Source organism: Tupaia chinensis, unplaced genomic scaffold, assembly GCF_000334495.1.
Source record: "Tupaia chinensis unplaced genomic scaffold, TupChi_1.0 Scaffold000047_1, whole genome shotgun sequence".
Taxonomy (NCBI): Eukaryota; Metazoa; Chordata; class Mammalia; order Scandentia; family Tupaiidae; genus Tupaia; species Tupaia belangeri.
Window position 1 is genome coordinate 3962678 of NW_006159505.1, and position 15485 is coordinate 3978162.

Here is a 15485-nt window from a genome sequence, read left to right on the forward strand (position 1 = left end):
CATGACCTGTTGATTGTATCTGCTGGAAGAAGTCATCCGGGCCTGTTGGGTTGGTATCATATCAAGGGATTATGCATCCAGCCCCTGGCCCCTTTTGTATAATTGCCTCTTTAAAAAAGGTTAAGTCTTCTTAGCTAAGGCTTGCTGAGAAAACCTTTCCTAAGTGACTTCATTTATTTTTTAAAATTTAAACTTAATTTTTAAACTTCTGCCTGGAGGAAGCACAGGTAATGCCTTCTCTGTTTTTTTGTTCATTTTTTCCCTAAAGGAAAAATGCCTTTAAGAGATTAAAGCTGCTTAATTAATTGCCATCTGATTACAAACTGGCAAATGGACTAAAATGGGAAGCTGCCACTGTGCTTGGACAGTCGCGGTCAACAACTGAGCTGCGCTGTTCATCCTTTGTGTTCCATGTAACAGACATTTCCAGAGCTTCTCACTTAAGCCAACACTGCTCTGGGCCACAGAGATACAGAGATAGACAGTCCCTTGTCGTGAGCTCAATGTCTAATGGTCTAATGGAATACATTTGAATGTATGTGTGGTTATAGAGCTTGTTAGTGTTATGAAAGGCCCTTTCCTTCACTGCAACACTCTTAGATGGACCCATTTAGGATACTGTCCAGCAGGCCGTTTTCAGTATTCACAGACCCCAATCAGTATTTGTGAATTTGATTGTAATATTTCCATATCCTAAGTAATTTTACTACAGGAGGATGGATTGTTTTCATTTGGTGGTTACAGAGGCAGCTTTTAGCTTCAGCCCAAGAAATGAGATAGATTATAGACCATTGACGTGGTCAGAGGAGGCCCATACAACAGTTGAGTAACCTTCTAAATGTCTTTAGTCCAACCTCTCATCAGAGCCTGCAGCTATTTGTGATTCCTTTCCTTTTTCTTGCCTGGGTTTTCATTGAAATTTGGAGTCAACTCAACTCACGCCGGGCGCGTGTGCATGCGTGCCCAAGATCCCGAGGGGAGAGTGGAGGAGAAGGGATTGCGGCGTGGCCATCCCCCTTGGGGGGTGATTTCTTGCTTTCTGTCTGTCTCTCTCTGTCTGGTGAGCACATGTGCACTGTGGCAAAAACCTCTCCAAAAATAAATAAATAAATAAAAAATTTGGAGTCAACAATGGAGGTGGGGGCTGGAGGGGTATAGGAATCTAAGGCTGAATCATAATCAGAATTTTAGTAACCGGAATGTGCTTAGAAATCTTCCTAAACATTCCTCACCATCCCCCTTTTTAAAAAAAAATCAAGAACTTAAGATCCAATACCCTGTGTGTGTTTCTTTTCTTTCTTTCCTTTTTTTTTTTTTTTTAAGAGAAATTTTTGCTATAGGACGTGTGCACTCACCAGAGAGAAAAGAGACAGAAAGCAAGAAATCACCCCTCAGGAGGATGGCCGCACTGCAGTCCCTTCTCTTCTATTTTCCTCTTGGGATTTTGGGCACGCATACACATGCACCCCGTGTGAGTTTTAAGCCACCAGGTCTGGGACTCGAACCACGGTCAACTAGGTGGGGCCCAGCAACATAAACATTATACCACCTGCTGGTCCCACTCTGTGTCCTATTTTTACTGTAGCTTTCTAGGATCTTAATAAAGGTACACACTATTTGCTAATGAAAGAGATACCCAAATGATTTAGGCGACTTTTTTTTTGTTTTTGCATTTTAGATTTGCTATAGGATGCATATGCTTCCCAGAGAGACAGAAAAAGAATGGGAAAGTGAAACATCAGCCCTTAGCAGGATGGCTACATCGCGGTCCCTTCTCTTTATCTCTCAGGATTTGGGGCATGCACACACGGGCTCCCAGTTTTTTTCAAACCGCCAGGTACTGGATTTGAACCATGCAGTCGACCATGTGGAATCCAGCACCTTAACCTCCTGCTGACCCAGTCAGAGGCTTTTTTTTTACTATCGCATTTCTTTCTTTCCTTCCTTCCTTCCTTTTCAGTTGAAATTAAAATGTACCTATATCCTCTGAATACACATTCAGGTAAGGAAAATCCCCACAGTGTAAGTAATGTGAATGAATGTAGAATCTTGGGAAGTAATTATGTTTTGGTTGGAATAATTGTCATTTTAATTGCCAAGGATTAAAAGACAGCCAGCCCTCCAGTTTTCTTTGAAAATCAGAAACTCCTTAGCATCTTAGATCTTTCCTAGCCAGCCTTTTCGTCATTGGCCCATAAACTGGTCTTGGCTTGTCTTAGAGCAAATGGTGAGAAAGCAGGTCTGTTGGAGGGAGTGGGGCAATTTTAGGGAAGGAGGCTGCTACAGAGATTTTTCTTCTGAAGATGGTCCAGAAATGCATCTTCACACTTGACTGTTACCCACTGTAGCTCTCTGAAGATGATTCTGTAGGAAACAGACTTAGAGAAATGCAGAAAGTGCCAAGACTGAATGTGCAAATTGCCCTTCATATTACCAATACAATATACCTGCTCTCTCTTGTGAGTAAATGCTTCCCGTCAGTGGGTGACAACTCTTAACAGCTGCCTTCATGTGGGAGGCAACCTCAAACTCTGAGCAGGCTCCCTCTACTTTTCTGGTGTCTTAAGAAAATAGTTGGACAAAGCAAAGGTAAAAACGCTTGTTCATTTTCCTTCTCTCTTCACATGAAGTAACAGACAATGCCCTCTTCAAATTCCAAGATGTTAGGGCTCAGGAACAGCTCTTGGCCCTGGTTCCCAGTTACGGTGGCAACAGTCAGAGCCTCCCTTACACAGGACATAGCTTGCACTCACGCTGTGCTGCCACTGGAAACAGGGGCCCTCCATCCTTCCACGGGCTCATCACCAACTCCAAACCTCCAGCAGAGCATTGAGAGTCCTAAGGAGAAAATAAATACTATGCAAGGGAAAAGTGATTATCTTAAGTGTCAACTAATGAATTTTGTGTGTGTGTGCCTGATGTGCTGTTTACTCTTAACTCTCTGTACAAATATACTTGTCCTAAGGGCCTTTTCCCCTCCTGTCTAGAAATAGAAAATGGGTTCTGCATAGCTATTATTCACCCTGCTGTCCGCATTAGAATTGGAGAAGGGGCCAGGGCCCTTTTGGACTGCCACTGCCGGCCAGTTTCCTCCTCTCCAACTCATCATGAAGAGCATTTGGACAAAGACAGAGGATTCGGAACAGGGCATGCCCTGTCAGGGACGCTGCTGCCAACCAGGAAATGATGTGGAATCAAGTGGGTTGGTGTGTTTATGTAAACAGTACCAAAGTGCATTCTTCAATGTATGTTTGCCTGCTTGAGGCAAGGCCCAAGTTGAGACTACAGTAAAGTAAATTTACAGTGAATGTTGTTTCTAGACAAAAGTCTTATCTTGAGAGTGATCCCAGACAGACACAGGCTAAGTGTTGACTGTTTGCTGTTGAATTTTTGGTGCTCTCTCTGCTCTGGGAGATGCTACATGTTGGAATATCTTGCTTTGGCACTCAGAATAATGGGCAAGATTAGGCGCTGGATTGGGGTCTCTCTGTCTTTTGATGCCACATCCCATTTACATTTTAACTCCAATCTGCTGTCATTCTCAATGCAACCATTCATACTCCTAATTAAGACACCAAGAAAGCACTGGAGAATGAGTGGATGAAATGATACCATCTTTGCACATTAGATTTGAACATTTGATTATTTTAAATATCCCTTTTTTAAGAACCATTTTCAGAAATGCATTAAAATCCCCTTGGTGTCAGTATCTCATCCAACAGAGAAGAAATGGATCTCTCTTCTATCTGAACTTGGAAGGCTAGTTTGAAAGACTTCTGTACGAGTCCATGCCAAATCCCGTAAACAAGCATTTGAATGATCTCTGAAATCATCTGACCCGCCCCCTTCAAAGAGTTGTTAAAATGATTTGCAAGAAACAGTGTTGGAAATATGAGAATAGTGCTTGATTGTCTCTTGGCCACTGAAGTCACAAAATCCACATATCCCTCATAAACCCCTTATATCCTGGTGTGGTGAATGGTGTGGCTCTCATTTACAGTGGAAAACTCTGTCCCCAACAATATTTCATAGTCTAGAAGCTGTGGCCTTGTGACATCGAAGTCACTGACTGTCTTCTGCTTGCCTCAGGTCTGCCCCAGAGTAGTGCCATTCTCTACCACTGGCCTTGGCTAACATGGTTCCCGTTGCTTTCTGGGTTAGAGCCTCTCCTCCTGGAGTAGGTCTAACTGGACTAGCGAGACCACACTGTCTTCCCTCAGTGTCCCTTACAAGAGAGGGAGGGATCCTGAGGATCCTGAGGCAGTGTGGTGTGTGAAGCACAGTCAGCATCTCTGGCCACATTAGTCTCTCCCAGGGTGCTCAATGGCATCTTGGCCAAATGACTAGGAAAACAGATCCGTTTGGCAAGAGTTTAAGGACATACCTGAGCTGAACTATGGGCCTGCTACCCAGGTCTGAATTGTAGCCATTCCTAGGAGAGAAGCCTCGGGCAGGGCTTGCCAGGGTGACTAGGTCACACCCATTTTGTTATTTCAGTGACCTAGAGATAATCATCCCCAAATGCCTATGAATGCCTGGGGCCCAGCCCCAGATCCTTCTCTGTAGAAGGTGCTGGTTCCTGGGTGCTTGCCAAGAATGGGGCAACGGGACAGGTTTCCTCTGCCAGAACTAGCTTGCTTGCTGTGAACCGGGATTGACCTGGCACAGCCACAGGGTCTGTTTTAGAGCCACAGCCCCATGTTTGCAGTGGGATTTCAGACAGCCCACTCCCTTGCCTCCGCTTTAGAAGGAAGAAGCTGTCCAACAGCAAAGCATCCTTTCTGGGCCTGGGTTTTGCTTCCTGTATTGGCTGGACGTGTTAACTTCGGTGAGTTTCATCAAACCCCACCTCCACCCCATCTCCTATCCTAGCCATATCACATCCCTGTGTACACATTTGTTGCAAGCAGGTTGCCCACAGGCCTTGGGATGCACTTCCTCAGTGAGGTGTTTCCCACTGCCACCGGGCCCTGACCCAAGAAAGAACGCATGGCGCCTGTACTCTATGTACCCACTTTTTATTGCTGCTGGGCCAGGCACCAGGTCCTGCCCAGCCCAGGGAGGGGAGGTCCAGGTGAGCTCCCTACTCTGCAGCCAGAAAGCCAAGCCTTGGTGCGAGCTCCAAGGCCCGCACGCGGATCTGAGGTGCGGTCGACAGTGCGGAGCCTTCGGGATGGCTTGGGGCGCAGGCGGGCGGTGAGCAAGGCCCAGGGCGCTGCCCTAGCCTTTCGAGTCACTGCTTGCAGGCTCCTTGCAGAATTCATCCATGAACTCGAGGAAGCGACCGAACTTGGGCGGGCCCTCGCCCAGCGCGGGGCGTGCTGGAGGCTGTGGGGTGGCTCCGAATGCTGTCCGCAGCGAGCCACGCACCAGCCGCCGGTAGCGCGCTCGGACCTCCTTTAGTAGCCGCTTGGCCTCCAGGTACTGCTTCTGGTTCACCAGCCGCTGCTCCGCGCGCCGGCGCAGCACGGTGCCTGCGGGGAGAGAAGCGCGGACATCGGGCTTGCTCTGGGGCCACGCAGCCCGAGGCAGCGAGGCTGGCCGCAGACCCGAGGGAGTGGGAGGTGTGGGGATGTACGAATGGCCCTTTTTCCCTTGGGGCAGGTCTCTAAAGGCTGTCTGATAGCCTCCCCATCTGTACACAGTAAAGGCCGAGGCTGTGCGCACCGTGAGCCCTTTCTGCTCTGCCTTGCTGGTCTCAGTCCTGCAGCCAGGGAGCCATACCTAGTGGCGCCTCTGAAATATTTCGGGGGTCCCGCATGCGAATGAGGATGTCATCCAGCAGCTGGGCTCGAGTCTTCCGCGGGGGTGGAATGGGGACCCTTTGGGCCTAATGGGAGATAAGAAAGGAAGGTATTCCAGCAGTTAGCGTAATGGCTATGCCCCTGGACTCCCACGTAGTTGACCACGGTTCGCGTCGCGGACCCGGTGGCTTAAAACTCACGCCGGGCGCGTGTGCGTGCGTGCCCAAGATCCCGAGAGGAGAATAGAGAAGGGATTGCGGCGTGACCATCCCCCCTGGGGGGTGATTTCTCGCTTTCTGTCTCTATGTCTCTGTCTGGCGAGCACACGCGCCCGATAGCAAAAACCTCTCTAAAAAAAAAATAAAAGGAAGGCAGGCATTCCTGGCCTTACCCCTCTCATAGTCACAGCAACGGACAGAGCAGCCCTTGCGGGCCTCAAGGGGGCAGCCATCGGTACTTATGGGGTCTTAGGGGCCATTCACACACTGGGTGGGCCAATGTTACCCGTTTCTCTTTGGGAAAATAGTGTTTCTGCGGAGTATCCAGCTTGGCCTTAGAGGAGCGGTACAGTAGCGGGTGCTTTAGCATGTGCTGCAGGGCCTGGGCGTTCTTCTGGATTCCTAGGGTAAGGAGGCAAGACCAAGTCAGGACATCTTTATTCTCCAGTCTCCAGGCAAGCAGCCCTGGGTCAAAGGATTAATCTGCTCCCAGATCTCTCCCTGATCTGCTCCAGCACCTTAAGTTCCATCAGGCGTATAGTGAGTACCTATCTTCCGTGAGCACAGATTCTAGTGGAAAAACAGCACTGCAGTGGGAAAAGGCCAGCCTCAATGTGACTCCATTAACCTCAGGGGCTACACTGCAGGGCCTGACTCAAGGGAGCACAGCCGAATTAGCACTTTTGGAAACACAAATACCATGAACACATCAGTCTGAAGTAAGGGGCTCTGAGAGGAAGCTGCCTCCTTGCCTCAAACCAATTAGGAGGTATTCCGGATATTCTGTTTGAGGCTTAACTGGCTGGGAAGAGCTTAGAATCTGGCCCATCTGGGTGTCTGGTCATCAAACCTTTCCTGAGGAGAGACTTTTCCAACCAGAGCAGCAGGGCCCCAGCCAGCTGGAATCTCAAAACAGGCAGTGGCTCCCCAAAAGCCAGTGAAGGCCCAGGTGCAGACAGGAGTCCTGTTATTTAGGGTTTCAGCCAGGACTCCCTAAGAAACCCTTTGACAGAATCTGAGATGGAGTCTTGGCTTGGCACTGACTTGCTCTGGGCTGTGGAGACAAGGACATGCCCTCATATACCCTTTGGCTCGATGAAGGCTGGATCAGGCCTGGCTGTAAGCAGCTCCTCATAGCCATGGTACTTGCTGGGGAGGGGGGCAGATGGGGGCTTCCTCCGAGTCCTCTTCACCTCCCTGGGTGCTGTAGGTGGTCTACTCTTGTCTTTCTCCTTCACCTCTAGATCATCCCTATGGATGATGGAGGAAGGCAGCTCACTCACCTGTGCTCAGGAAGGAAAACACATTTTATTCCATGAACACTTCCAAGCATCACCTCTCTGCAGTGCTGGAGCTGGCCCTGTTCAGGGCAAGACCAAGAGCAGAATGGGAGGAGATAGACATAAAAACAGACCTTGATAAATGCTGTTATCAGAAGGGGGGCACAATGATTTTGGGGGATCCCAGAGGAAGCCCAACCCAGCCAGGAAGCCACCTGGAAGAAGTGATCCCTTAGCCGGAGCTAAGTCTTAAAGAGTCTGAACTATGCCTATGCAAGGGAGGGGAGAAGAGTGGACTGCATCTGTTGAGAAAGGATGACCCCCACAGGCAAGGAATAGCAGGAGCAGAGGTGGAGAGGTCAGACACATCAAGGTGTATTTGAGGGGACTAAGACTGGTACAGTTGAAGGGCAATAAGAAGAAAAAGGTCATTGAGGTGAGAAGCAGGGCTCAGGTCACTAAGGATCTTTACATGCCAAGCTGAGGGTATTTTGTTTTTCTTTATCCTCACTGATGGCAAGCTAGGGAGGATTTTAGCTTACCCTAGTGGCTTTATAAGAAGCATCTTTATGAAACTTGCATTTCATGTAGGGATGTACTTATACCCCTTATTAAAATGGCTGAATCAAGAAATAGGCAATCTGATAGACCTATAACAAGTAAAAAGGTTGAATTAGTAATTTAAAAAGCTTCCCACAAAGAAAAGCCAAGGACCAGATGGTTTAACTGGTGAATTCTATTATGCATTTAAAAAGGAATCAACACCGATCCTTCCCAAACTCTTCTAAAGATTATTAATAGAAGAGGGAACATTCCCCAATACTGACTGAAGTCAGTATTATCCTAAAACCCTAACTAGGAGAAACATCACAAGAAAGGAAAACTATACTCTAATATCCTTTATGAAGATAAAAGAAAAATCCTTGAAAAATACTAGCAAATTACATTTGACAACATGTAAAAATTGTTATACATCACAACGAAGTGGGATTTATTCCCAGAATGCAAAGTTAATGAAATATCTGGAAATCAATTAATGTAAAATGCTATGTCAATGGGAAAAAAGGTCAAAAACCAGAAGAAGCATTTTACAAAATCTAACATCCATTTCTGCCAAGAAAAAAAAAAAAAAAAAAAAAAAAGCTCAATAAGGGCAGGACAGTAGTACAGTTGTAACACAATGCTCTGCTGGCCTGACCCACATTGGAAGATTCTGGGTTCAGTATATAGACCTCTCTGGCAAGAGCATGCATGCCCATGATCCAGAGTAGATCATAGGAGTAGATCATGACATAAGGATCCTGTTGGGAGTGCCTCTCTCTCTGTCTCTTTCTGTCTCTCTGGCTCATTGAAGAAAGAAAAAAAGAAAGAAAAACTTAAAAACAAACAAAAAATTCAATAAACTTCAAATGGAAAGAAATGTCTTTGACCCAATAAAGAGCTTCTATGGAAAACACACAGCTAACATCAAAATTAATGGTGAAAACAGAAGACTCTTGCCTTAAGATCAGGAATAGACAAAAGATGTCTGCTCTCACCATTTCTATTCAACATTGTACTAGAAACTGTAGCCATAGCAATTCAGCAAGAAAAAAGAACCTGTTTGTTTGCTTTGAACAGCATGATGAGCAATTGTATTCTTTGGTTATTAGGAAGCTCAGAATTGCATTTTTGAAATACATCTTTATTATGAGAGTAACAGGACATGATATGCATATCTGAGTGACAGAGTTACTCTTGGACATATCATTACCTTCCCTGTTTTAGTTTCATCTAACTCTCTCAATTGTTTATTTAAAAAAAAAAAAAAACTTGTTTATTCTTTGCTTTGTTCCAGAAAGGTTCTGAAATAACTCATAAAGATACTTTTATACTGTATGAATGTATATGTCACTATAATTCATCTATGGGTAATGAGTTCAATGTGAATGTATGGGTGAATGTACATCTTGGCAAGATCTGGCAGCAGACAGATTGTAGGGGTAAGACTGGAGGTGGCAAACAGATCAAGGAGAGGGTTGGTGTGACAATAAAGTTCAAGGAGCCCTGCCAACTATTCCAGCCTTATATGTTCCTATCCCTTTCCTGACACACCACCCTTTGTCGTCTGCACTGACACTGAATGACTATTCATGCTTCCTATATTTACCATTTTAATCTCTCTCCTCTGTGCCCTATTTCAAGCTGTTCCTTCTGCCAAGAATGCCCATTCCGCCCACATCTTCACCTTGCTCATTCTTTATCAGCCTACAAAGCTCAGCTCATTTGAACCTCTTCCAAGAAGTCCTTTTGGGCTGAGGAGGCATTCCTCCTTCCCCCAGGCTCCTAGTCCCTGAGTTTTCCTGTCTCAGCTCTGCTTGCATGTATCATTCCCATCCATTTTCCTATTATACCAAGAACACCCTGTGGACAGGACCTGCATCTGACCCACCTGTCTCCCCAGTGTCTAGAGGCAGCATCAGAAGTAAGGTGACCTTGAGCAGAGAGGAAAGCATCAGCAACCCTTCTGAAAAACTGGTTAGAACCAAAACCCAGGCAGCCCCAGATGGTGTCTGGGCCACAGAGCCATGATATGGCCTGCTGGTGTCTCCATCAGGACCCTTAGCTCAGTGGATCTCCCAAAATGGGGCTTGCAAGTCCTGCCAAAGGTGCTTCCCTCTGACTTCAGACCTGCCTTGTGCTTGTCCCCAGCTGTCCACAGCATGCCAGCCAGCTAAGGGCTGTGCGGGAAGCCATGAGAGCTGGGAACACAGGGGCAGGGGCAGCTGGATGCAGGCACCTGGGTCAGGAAGATAGACTCTGTGCTCTTGGTTTCTTCATCTGTCAGGTGCTCTGGGCTGAGGTGGCCAGCAGTGTCGCTTGGGCGTGATGCAGTCTCTTCGCTGTGCACAGTGGAGTCAGAGCAGATGGGAGGTAGTGGCACAAAGGTCCGGTGGGGCAGGGAAACGCTTTCCAGATCATCTGCAGGCATCTCTGGCTCCAGAGAAGTGCTTTTGGTTGTAGGCAGCTGCTCAGCTGGCTCTGCCTCTGGCTCCAGTACATTCTCCCTTGAAGGAGAATGGACTGTGTTCCCACATGGATGAGGGAGCGTCAGAGGCTGCTTCGGCACCTTGGGAACATGAGTTTTCACCTGTCGTGGGAAAACAGCTGGGTTGGATGTGCTCCCTAATCCAGAGTCTCTCCTCCTGGCCTTACCAGCCTCAGGCCCCTTGTGCAATGATCAGAGCCCTGTGAAGGGACTCAGGCAGGTGGGGAGTGACATCACGCTTGCTGGGCATCTACAGTCTGGCTTGTGTAAACACAATTGTTTTATTTGCACCTCCAGACTACTCTGAGCATAGTTATCCTCACCATGCAGGTGAGGACATGGGCTTGGCGAGGTGCAAGGACTGACTTATCTGTGGTGGCAGAGTAGTGCAGCAGTCGAGCCTGTACTCCTGACTGCAGTCCTGGGCTCAGGGCACATGCTGTGTCCTAACAATATCATTCTGGCCCTTACCAGCCTTACCCTTCAGATTGAGGTATAACACCATGCCTTAGACTCTCCTCAGAGAAAGGGGAAGTGTCAGATACTTTTCAGGGTGTTGGCACCTGTACCTTATGTAAAGATCCAAAAGAGCAATCTCTGTTAGGGTTTGGGACCAGGAAATCACTGCTGAACTGCTCAGTTCTCAGCAAAAGCCTATGGTGATCTTTTTCCTCCTCCTTGTCTCAGCTGCCAGGAGGCATCCAGGTGCTCAGCTCCCTCAGCTGGGCCTAGTCCTTCCTCCCCTCCCTGTCTGCACAGTGGATAGTTTTCATTCTTTATCAAAGATATTCGGTCCATTTATATCTGTACTTTTATAGACTGCAGTGAAGTGGAAAGTTCCCAGGCACTATAGTTAGAAAATAAGGCTGGGTAGTCTGTCTGCTGAGCTCCCCTACCTCCTTATGAAAGGGAGAATAGTTCGCATCTTGCCTAGGTCACAGAGTTCTCTCAAAGGAGACACCACGTGCAATTGTACCTAACACATGAAGGCATGTGAAGGATAACTTCTATAAAATAAGTTTCTTGTTAAGAACAGATTTCCTTCCTGAGAGCATGTAAAACTTCAGCATTTAGACCTGCAGGCTGAGAGTCCTAGCATCTTTTTTCAGCATCCACGCCATGGGGAACAGACAGTGCCATGCCTCAGTGTCCAATCACCAAGGGCCAACACTGGTGGGTGGGCAGGAGAGGAGCAACATTCAGGCTTCCCTCAGGCCTGTGATGGAGAAGGACTGCAAGGGAGCTCTTCCTCTGTTCCCCACTACTTTCTCAGCCCTCTCCCAAAGGAAGGATGGACAACCTAATCGGTCAGAGGCTGACTGTCACTGGGCCCTGCTCACTGTTGGGCTGGATGGCTGGGCACTGCAGTAGTTGAGTAGTTGTGTCTTCTGTTTATGCTCTCACAAGCAAAGGCTTATGTGGCCTTCTGGTTATAGGCCTACTCTGGCAGGCTTCTGTTGTACCCCTGCCCTGTGCACACTGAGGTGGGATGGTGGGCCTGCAGCCTTGGCCATGTGGCTGAGTCAAAGGCCCAGGAGTCATGCTGCACATCTAGCCCCATCTCTGTGAGTACACAGGACATGTGGACATACTCTGTCTAGCTTAAGGCCTAAGCCACAGTCTCCAGTCTAGCATAGAGTCTTCCTATATGAACAAAGTATTGATTTGTTTTATGGTCAGCCATGAGTATTTGTGTGTCTCTACTAGTCAGAACCTTGGACTGGAGGAGCAGCAAGGGGTCCCTTGGACTTTCACACTAAGTTGGAACAAGGTAGTCAGTTGGCCTCTCTGACAAAGCAAGGGCAGGAGAAGACAATACTGAACCTAATGGAGAGAGTCCAGGCTGAGGAGAGCAGCACCATGGTCAGGTGAGATGGGCACCAGTCTCGGGTAGGCGCCCTACCTTGGAAGCCTTACCTTCCGCGATTCCTTCCGAGGCATCACAATATGGTGCTTAGCCTTTACTATCTTCCTCCGAATCAAGTGGATGCCCAGTCGCTCCTGGAGGAAGCTCTTTAGCAGTGGAGGTACTCCTGGTGACACGACAGGAAAATAAGATGATTTTAGCTAACATTTACTGGGTGTTAACATTGTGCCAAACATGTCAAAATGTGTAACGTGTTAAGGTAACATTCAATTCTCAGACCAATGCTAGGAAGTAAGGACCATATTATTCCCACTCAAATAGGCAAGGAAACTGGGGCACAGAGAGGTCAAGGGATCTATGGAAGGTGACAAAAGACGGTGGAGCAGAGTTGAGCTCCTGGGTCTTTGTCCAGGGCCAGGATTCTGACATGCCTCAGCTGCGGCATCTTGGACAGCAGGCTCCACTGCTTATCATTATCACAGCATTCCAGGTGCTCAGAGAGAGGGGAGCCCTGCAGCTGGGACTGCAGCACTCCCCCCAACTGGGAAGTGGGAAATGAGGTCACAATAGTTTTTTTCCCACAAAGTAGAGTATAGCTTTAAGACCTTGGGGCTGGTAGGTGGTGTGGCGGCTAAGGGTGCTGGACTCCCACATGGCCAACCACTGTTGAGTCCCAGACCTGGCGGCTTTCTTTCTCTCTCTCTCTCTCTCTCTCTCTCTCCCTCCCTCTCTGGTCAAATTAAAATAAATAAATAAATAAAGTTAAAAAATGCGAACTAGTGCATGACCTGTGTAATTTGGCATTCCATTCCCAATTCTGCCTATTTCTTCTGGGTGACCTTAGGGAGATCAAGAACGTCCCTAAGCCTCGTTTTCAACCTGTGGGGACCAGAGAGCTTGCCTCAGGGCTGTTGTCAGGAGGAGCCAGCACAGAGCAGGTGCTCCACAGTGTCTCGTCTTCTATGTCCCCCACACACCATGAACCTCATCAGCTCAGCATGAGTAAAGCCTGGGTCTGGCACTGTGGAGGTGGGACAAGACATGGCCAACCACTGTTGAGTCCCAGACCTGGCGGCTTTCTCTCTCTCTCTCTCTCTCTCTCTCTCCCTCCCTCTCTGGTCAAATTAAAATAAATAAATAAATAAAGTTAAAAAATGCGAACTAGTGCATGACCTGTGTAATTTGGCATTCCATTCCCAATTCTGCCTATTTCTTCTGGGTGACCTTAGGGAGATCAAGAACGTCCCTAAGCCTCGTTTTCAACCTGTGGGGACCAGAGAGCTTGCCTCAGGGCTGTTGTCAGGAGGAGCCAGCACAGAGCAGGTGCTCCACAGTGTCTCGTCTTCTATGTCCCCCACACACCATGAACCTCATCAGCTCAGCATGAGTAAAGCCTGGGTCTGGCACTGTGGAGGTGGGACAAGGGTACCCACACTGCTCTTTGGGCACTGGGCTGGAGGGGGCAGGTTCACAGGCACCATACCTCGTGTTTGAGACACCAGAGGGTTGTTATGAAAGATGAGCTCGCAGAGAGATGGGAAGAGAGCTACTGGCAGGACAGCATCCTCTTTGGCGATCTGTGATAAATGCAGAGAGACTGTCGGGTTGGCACCACCCTAACTACTGCCCAGGTGCATCCAGGCCCCAACTGTGGAGCCAGTGCTTGCCAAGATGGAGAGAGAGGGAAGGAGGGAGCTTTTCAACACAGTGAGAAGGCCTTTTGTGGGAAAAGAGTAGTCTTTTCAATAAACGGTATTGAAAAAAGTTGGATTTTCATAAGCAAGTGAGTGAAGCTGAAACCCCTATCTTACACTTTATATAAAAACTAACTCAAAATGGAATAAAGACCTAAATGTAAGAACTAAAACTACAAAACTCTTAGTAGACAACAGTTGGGGAGATTAGCTCTACCAACTACTTGCCTTAGAAAGAAATAAACAGTATTTTAAAAGTTGTTGGCATTTCAGACTTGGGTAGGGTTCCATGGGGTTTTACAGAAGATCATGGTTATGGAAAAAATAGGACCAGTTGGTCATGGTAGTTAAGGAGCTTGATCCCACGTGGCCAATTGCACAGATTGAGTCTTGAACCCAGTGACCTGGAAACCCTGGGTGTGTGTGCATGCATGTCTGAAATCCTGAGGAGAATGGAGGAGGAGAGATTACAGCAGGGCCACCCCCCAGGGAGTGATTTCTTACTTTCTCTCATCTCTCTTTCTCTTTCTCTCTGTTCCTCTCTGGTGAGTGCATGTGCCCTATGGCAAAACTAAAAGAAGAAAAGGAAAAATATAAGAAAAACATATTCAGTGTGTCCCCATGGACCTTATAGCCACTATTTCCCTCGATAGGGAAACAGGTAGACATTTCTCACTTGACCCTCCCTCTTCACCTGACTAAACTCATTGATTCAGATCTCAACTTAAATACCATTTCCTTGAAACATTGGGTTAAAACTCCTATCATATATTTACTTCATAGCACTTGAATTGCTTCATGACACTAAGCATGCTTATGTTATGATTATTTGTCCAGTATCAGCCCTCTCCACTCCAAAAGGGCAGAGGCCGAGTCTTTCTTTTCACAGCTGGATACCCAATGCCTAATACAGAGCCTGGCACCAAGCCTGGTAAGTGCTGACTAAATATCTGACTGGATGGATGGGCTCCTGCTTTAGCGTGCACTAGCTCCACTCTCCCCACCCTGAGAATCCCTGAGCTGCCAGTAATGCAGCAAACTGCAGGGCTGGCCTTCAGGCCAGAACAGCTCAATCCTACCATCCCATCTATGCCCGAGGAAACAGGTAGAGAAGCAGAGAGTCACCTTGTTGTAGGCTAGGCTAAGGCATCTCAGCTCTGGGAAGGGCGGGGCCAGCGTCTGGTTCCTGGCCCTCAGTGACTTCACAGGAAGAATCTCAAATATGGGAGGAAGTACACATACCTTGGTTGTCTTGGAAAGAAAACAAAGTCAAAGTCAAAGTGCCCTGATGGTAAGAAAGTTGAGGCTTCCTAGGGCCAAAGACCCTTCCAATGCAATGTGGTGGAAAGAATGACCTAGAGAGGGTTGGCCAAAAGAAACACCTAGGGTCATAAGGAGGAATGTCACCAAGGGCCCAGAATTCTGGCTCCAAGTTCTCTGAGGTCACATTGTGAGTTAATCCTCCGGCATCCAAAGTTCCATTTCTGAGGCCACAGGATAACACGGCAGTTATGCAGACATCAGAGGTAATGTGCCCCCACTTTCCACCTCTGCCTTATAGCAGCTTCTCCTGAACTGGCCCTCCTACACGGTTGGGCTGTAATTTCCCTAGAGGGCAAAGAGGCAGGCTCTTGTGTTGTAAGAGAAAGTTTCC

General features: G+C 47.6%; 1 protein-coding gene and 1 long non-coding RNA gene across 4 annotated transcripts in view; one reads left to right on the top strand and one right to left on the bottom strand.

Annotated features, from left to right (window-relative positions):
- Window positions 1-3031: 3031 nt before the first annotated feature.
- The window catches only part of XRRA1 (X-ray radiation resistance associated 1), a 62010-nt gene continuing 49556 nt past the window's right edge, over window positions 3032-15485 (bottom strand). For 2 of the 3 annotated variants that reach the window (XM_027774183.1, XM_014590604.2), the window contains 8 exons: window positions 14957-15082; window positions 13621-13714; window positions 12188-12303; window positions 10022-10372; window positions 7047-7245; window positions 6249-6364; window positions 5725-5830; window positions 3032-5474 (listed from right to left, as the gene is read on the bottom strand). In XM_027774183.1, the coding sequence (XP_027629984.1) occupies window positions 5221-5474; window positions 5725-5830; window positions 6249-6364; window positions 7047-7245; window positions 10022-10372; window positions 12188-12303; window positions 13621-13714; window positions 14957-15082 (1362 nt within the window). In that variant the 3' untranslated portion in view covers window positions 3032-5220. The remainder of the gene's footprint in view (window positions 5475-5724; window positions 5831-6248; window positions 6365-7046; window positions 7246-10021; window positions 10373-12187; window positions 12304-13620; window positions 13715-14956; window positions 15083-15485) is intronic. The other variant, XM_014590608.2, reaches the window with a different exon arrangement.
- The window catches only part of LOC102488456 (uncharacterized), a 31116-nt gene continuing 30663 nt past the window's right edge, over window positions 15033-15485 (top strand). Inside the window, exon 1 of the long non-coding RNA XR_333384.3 lies at window positions 15033-15357. This is a non-coding gene — a long non-coding RNA (uncharacterized LOC102488456). The remainder of the gene's footprint in view (window positions 15358-15485) is intronic.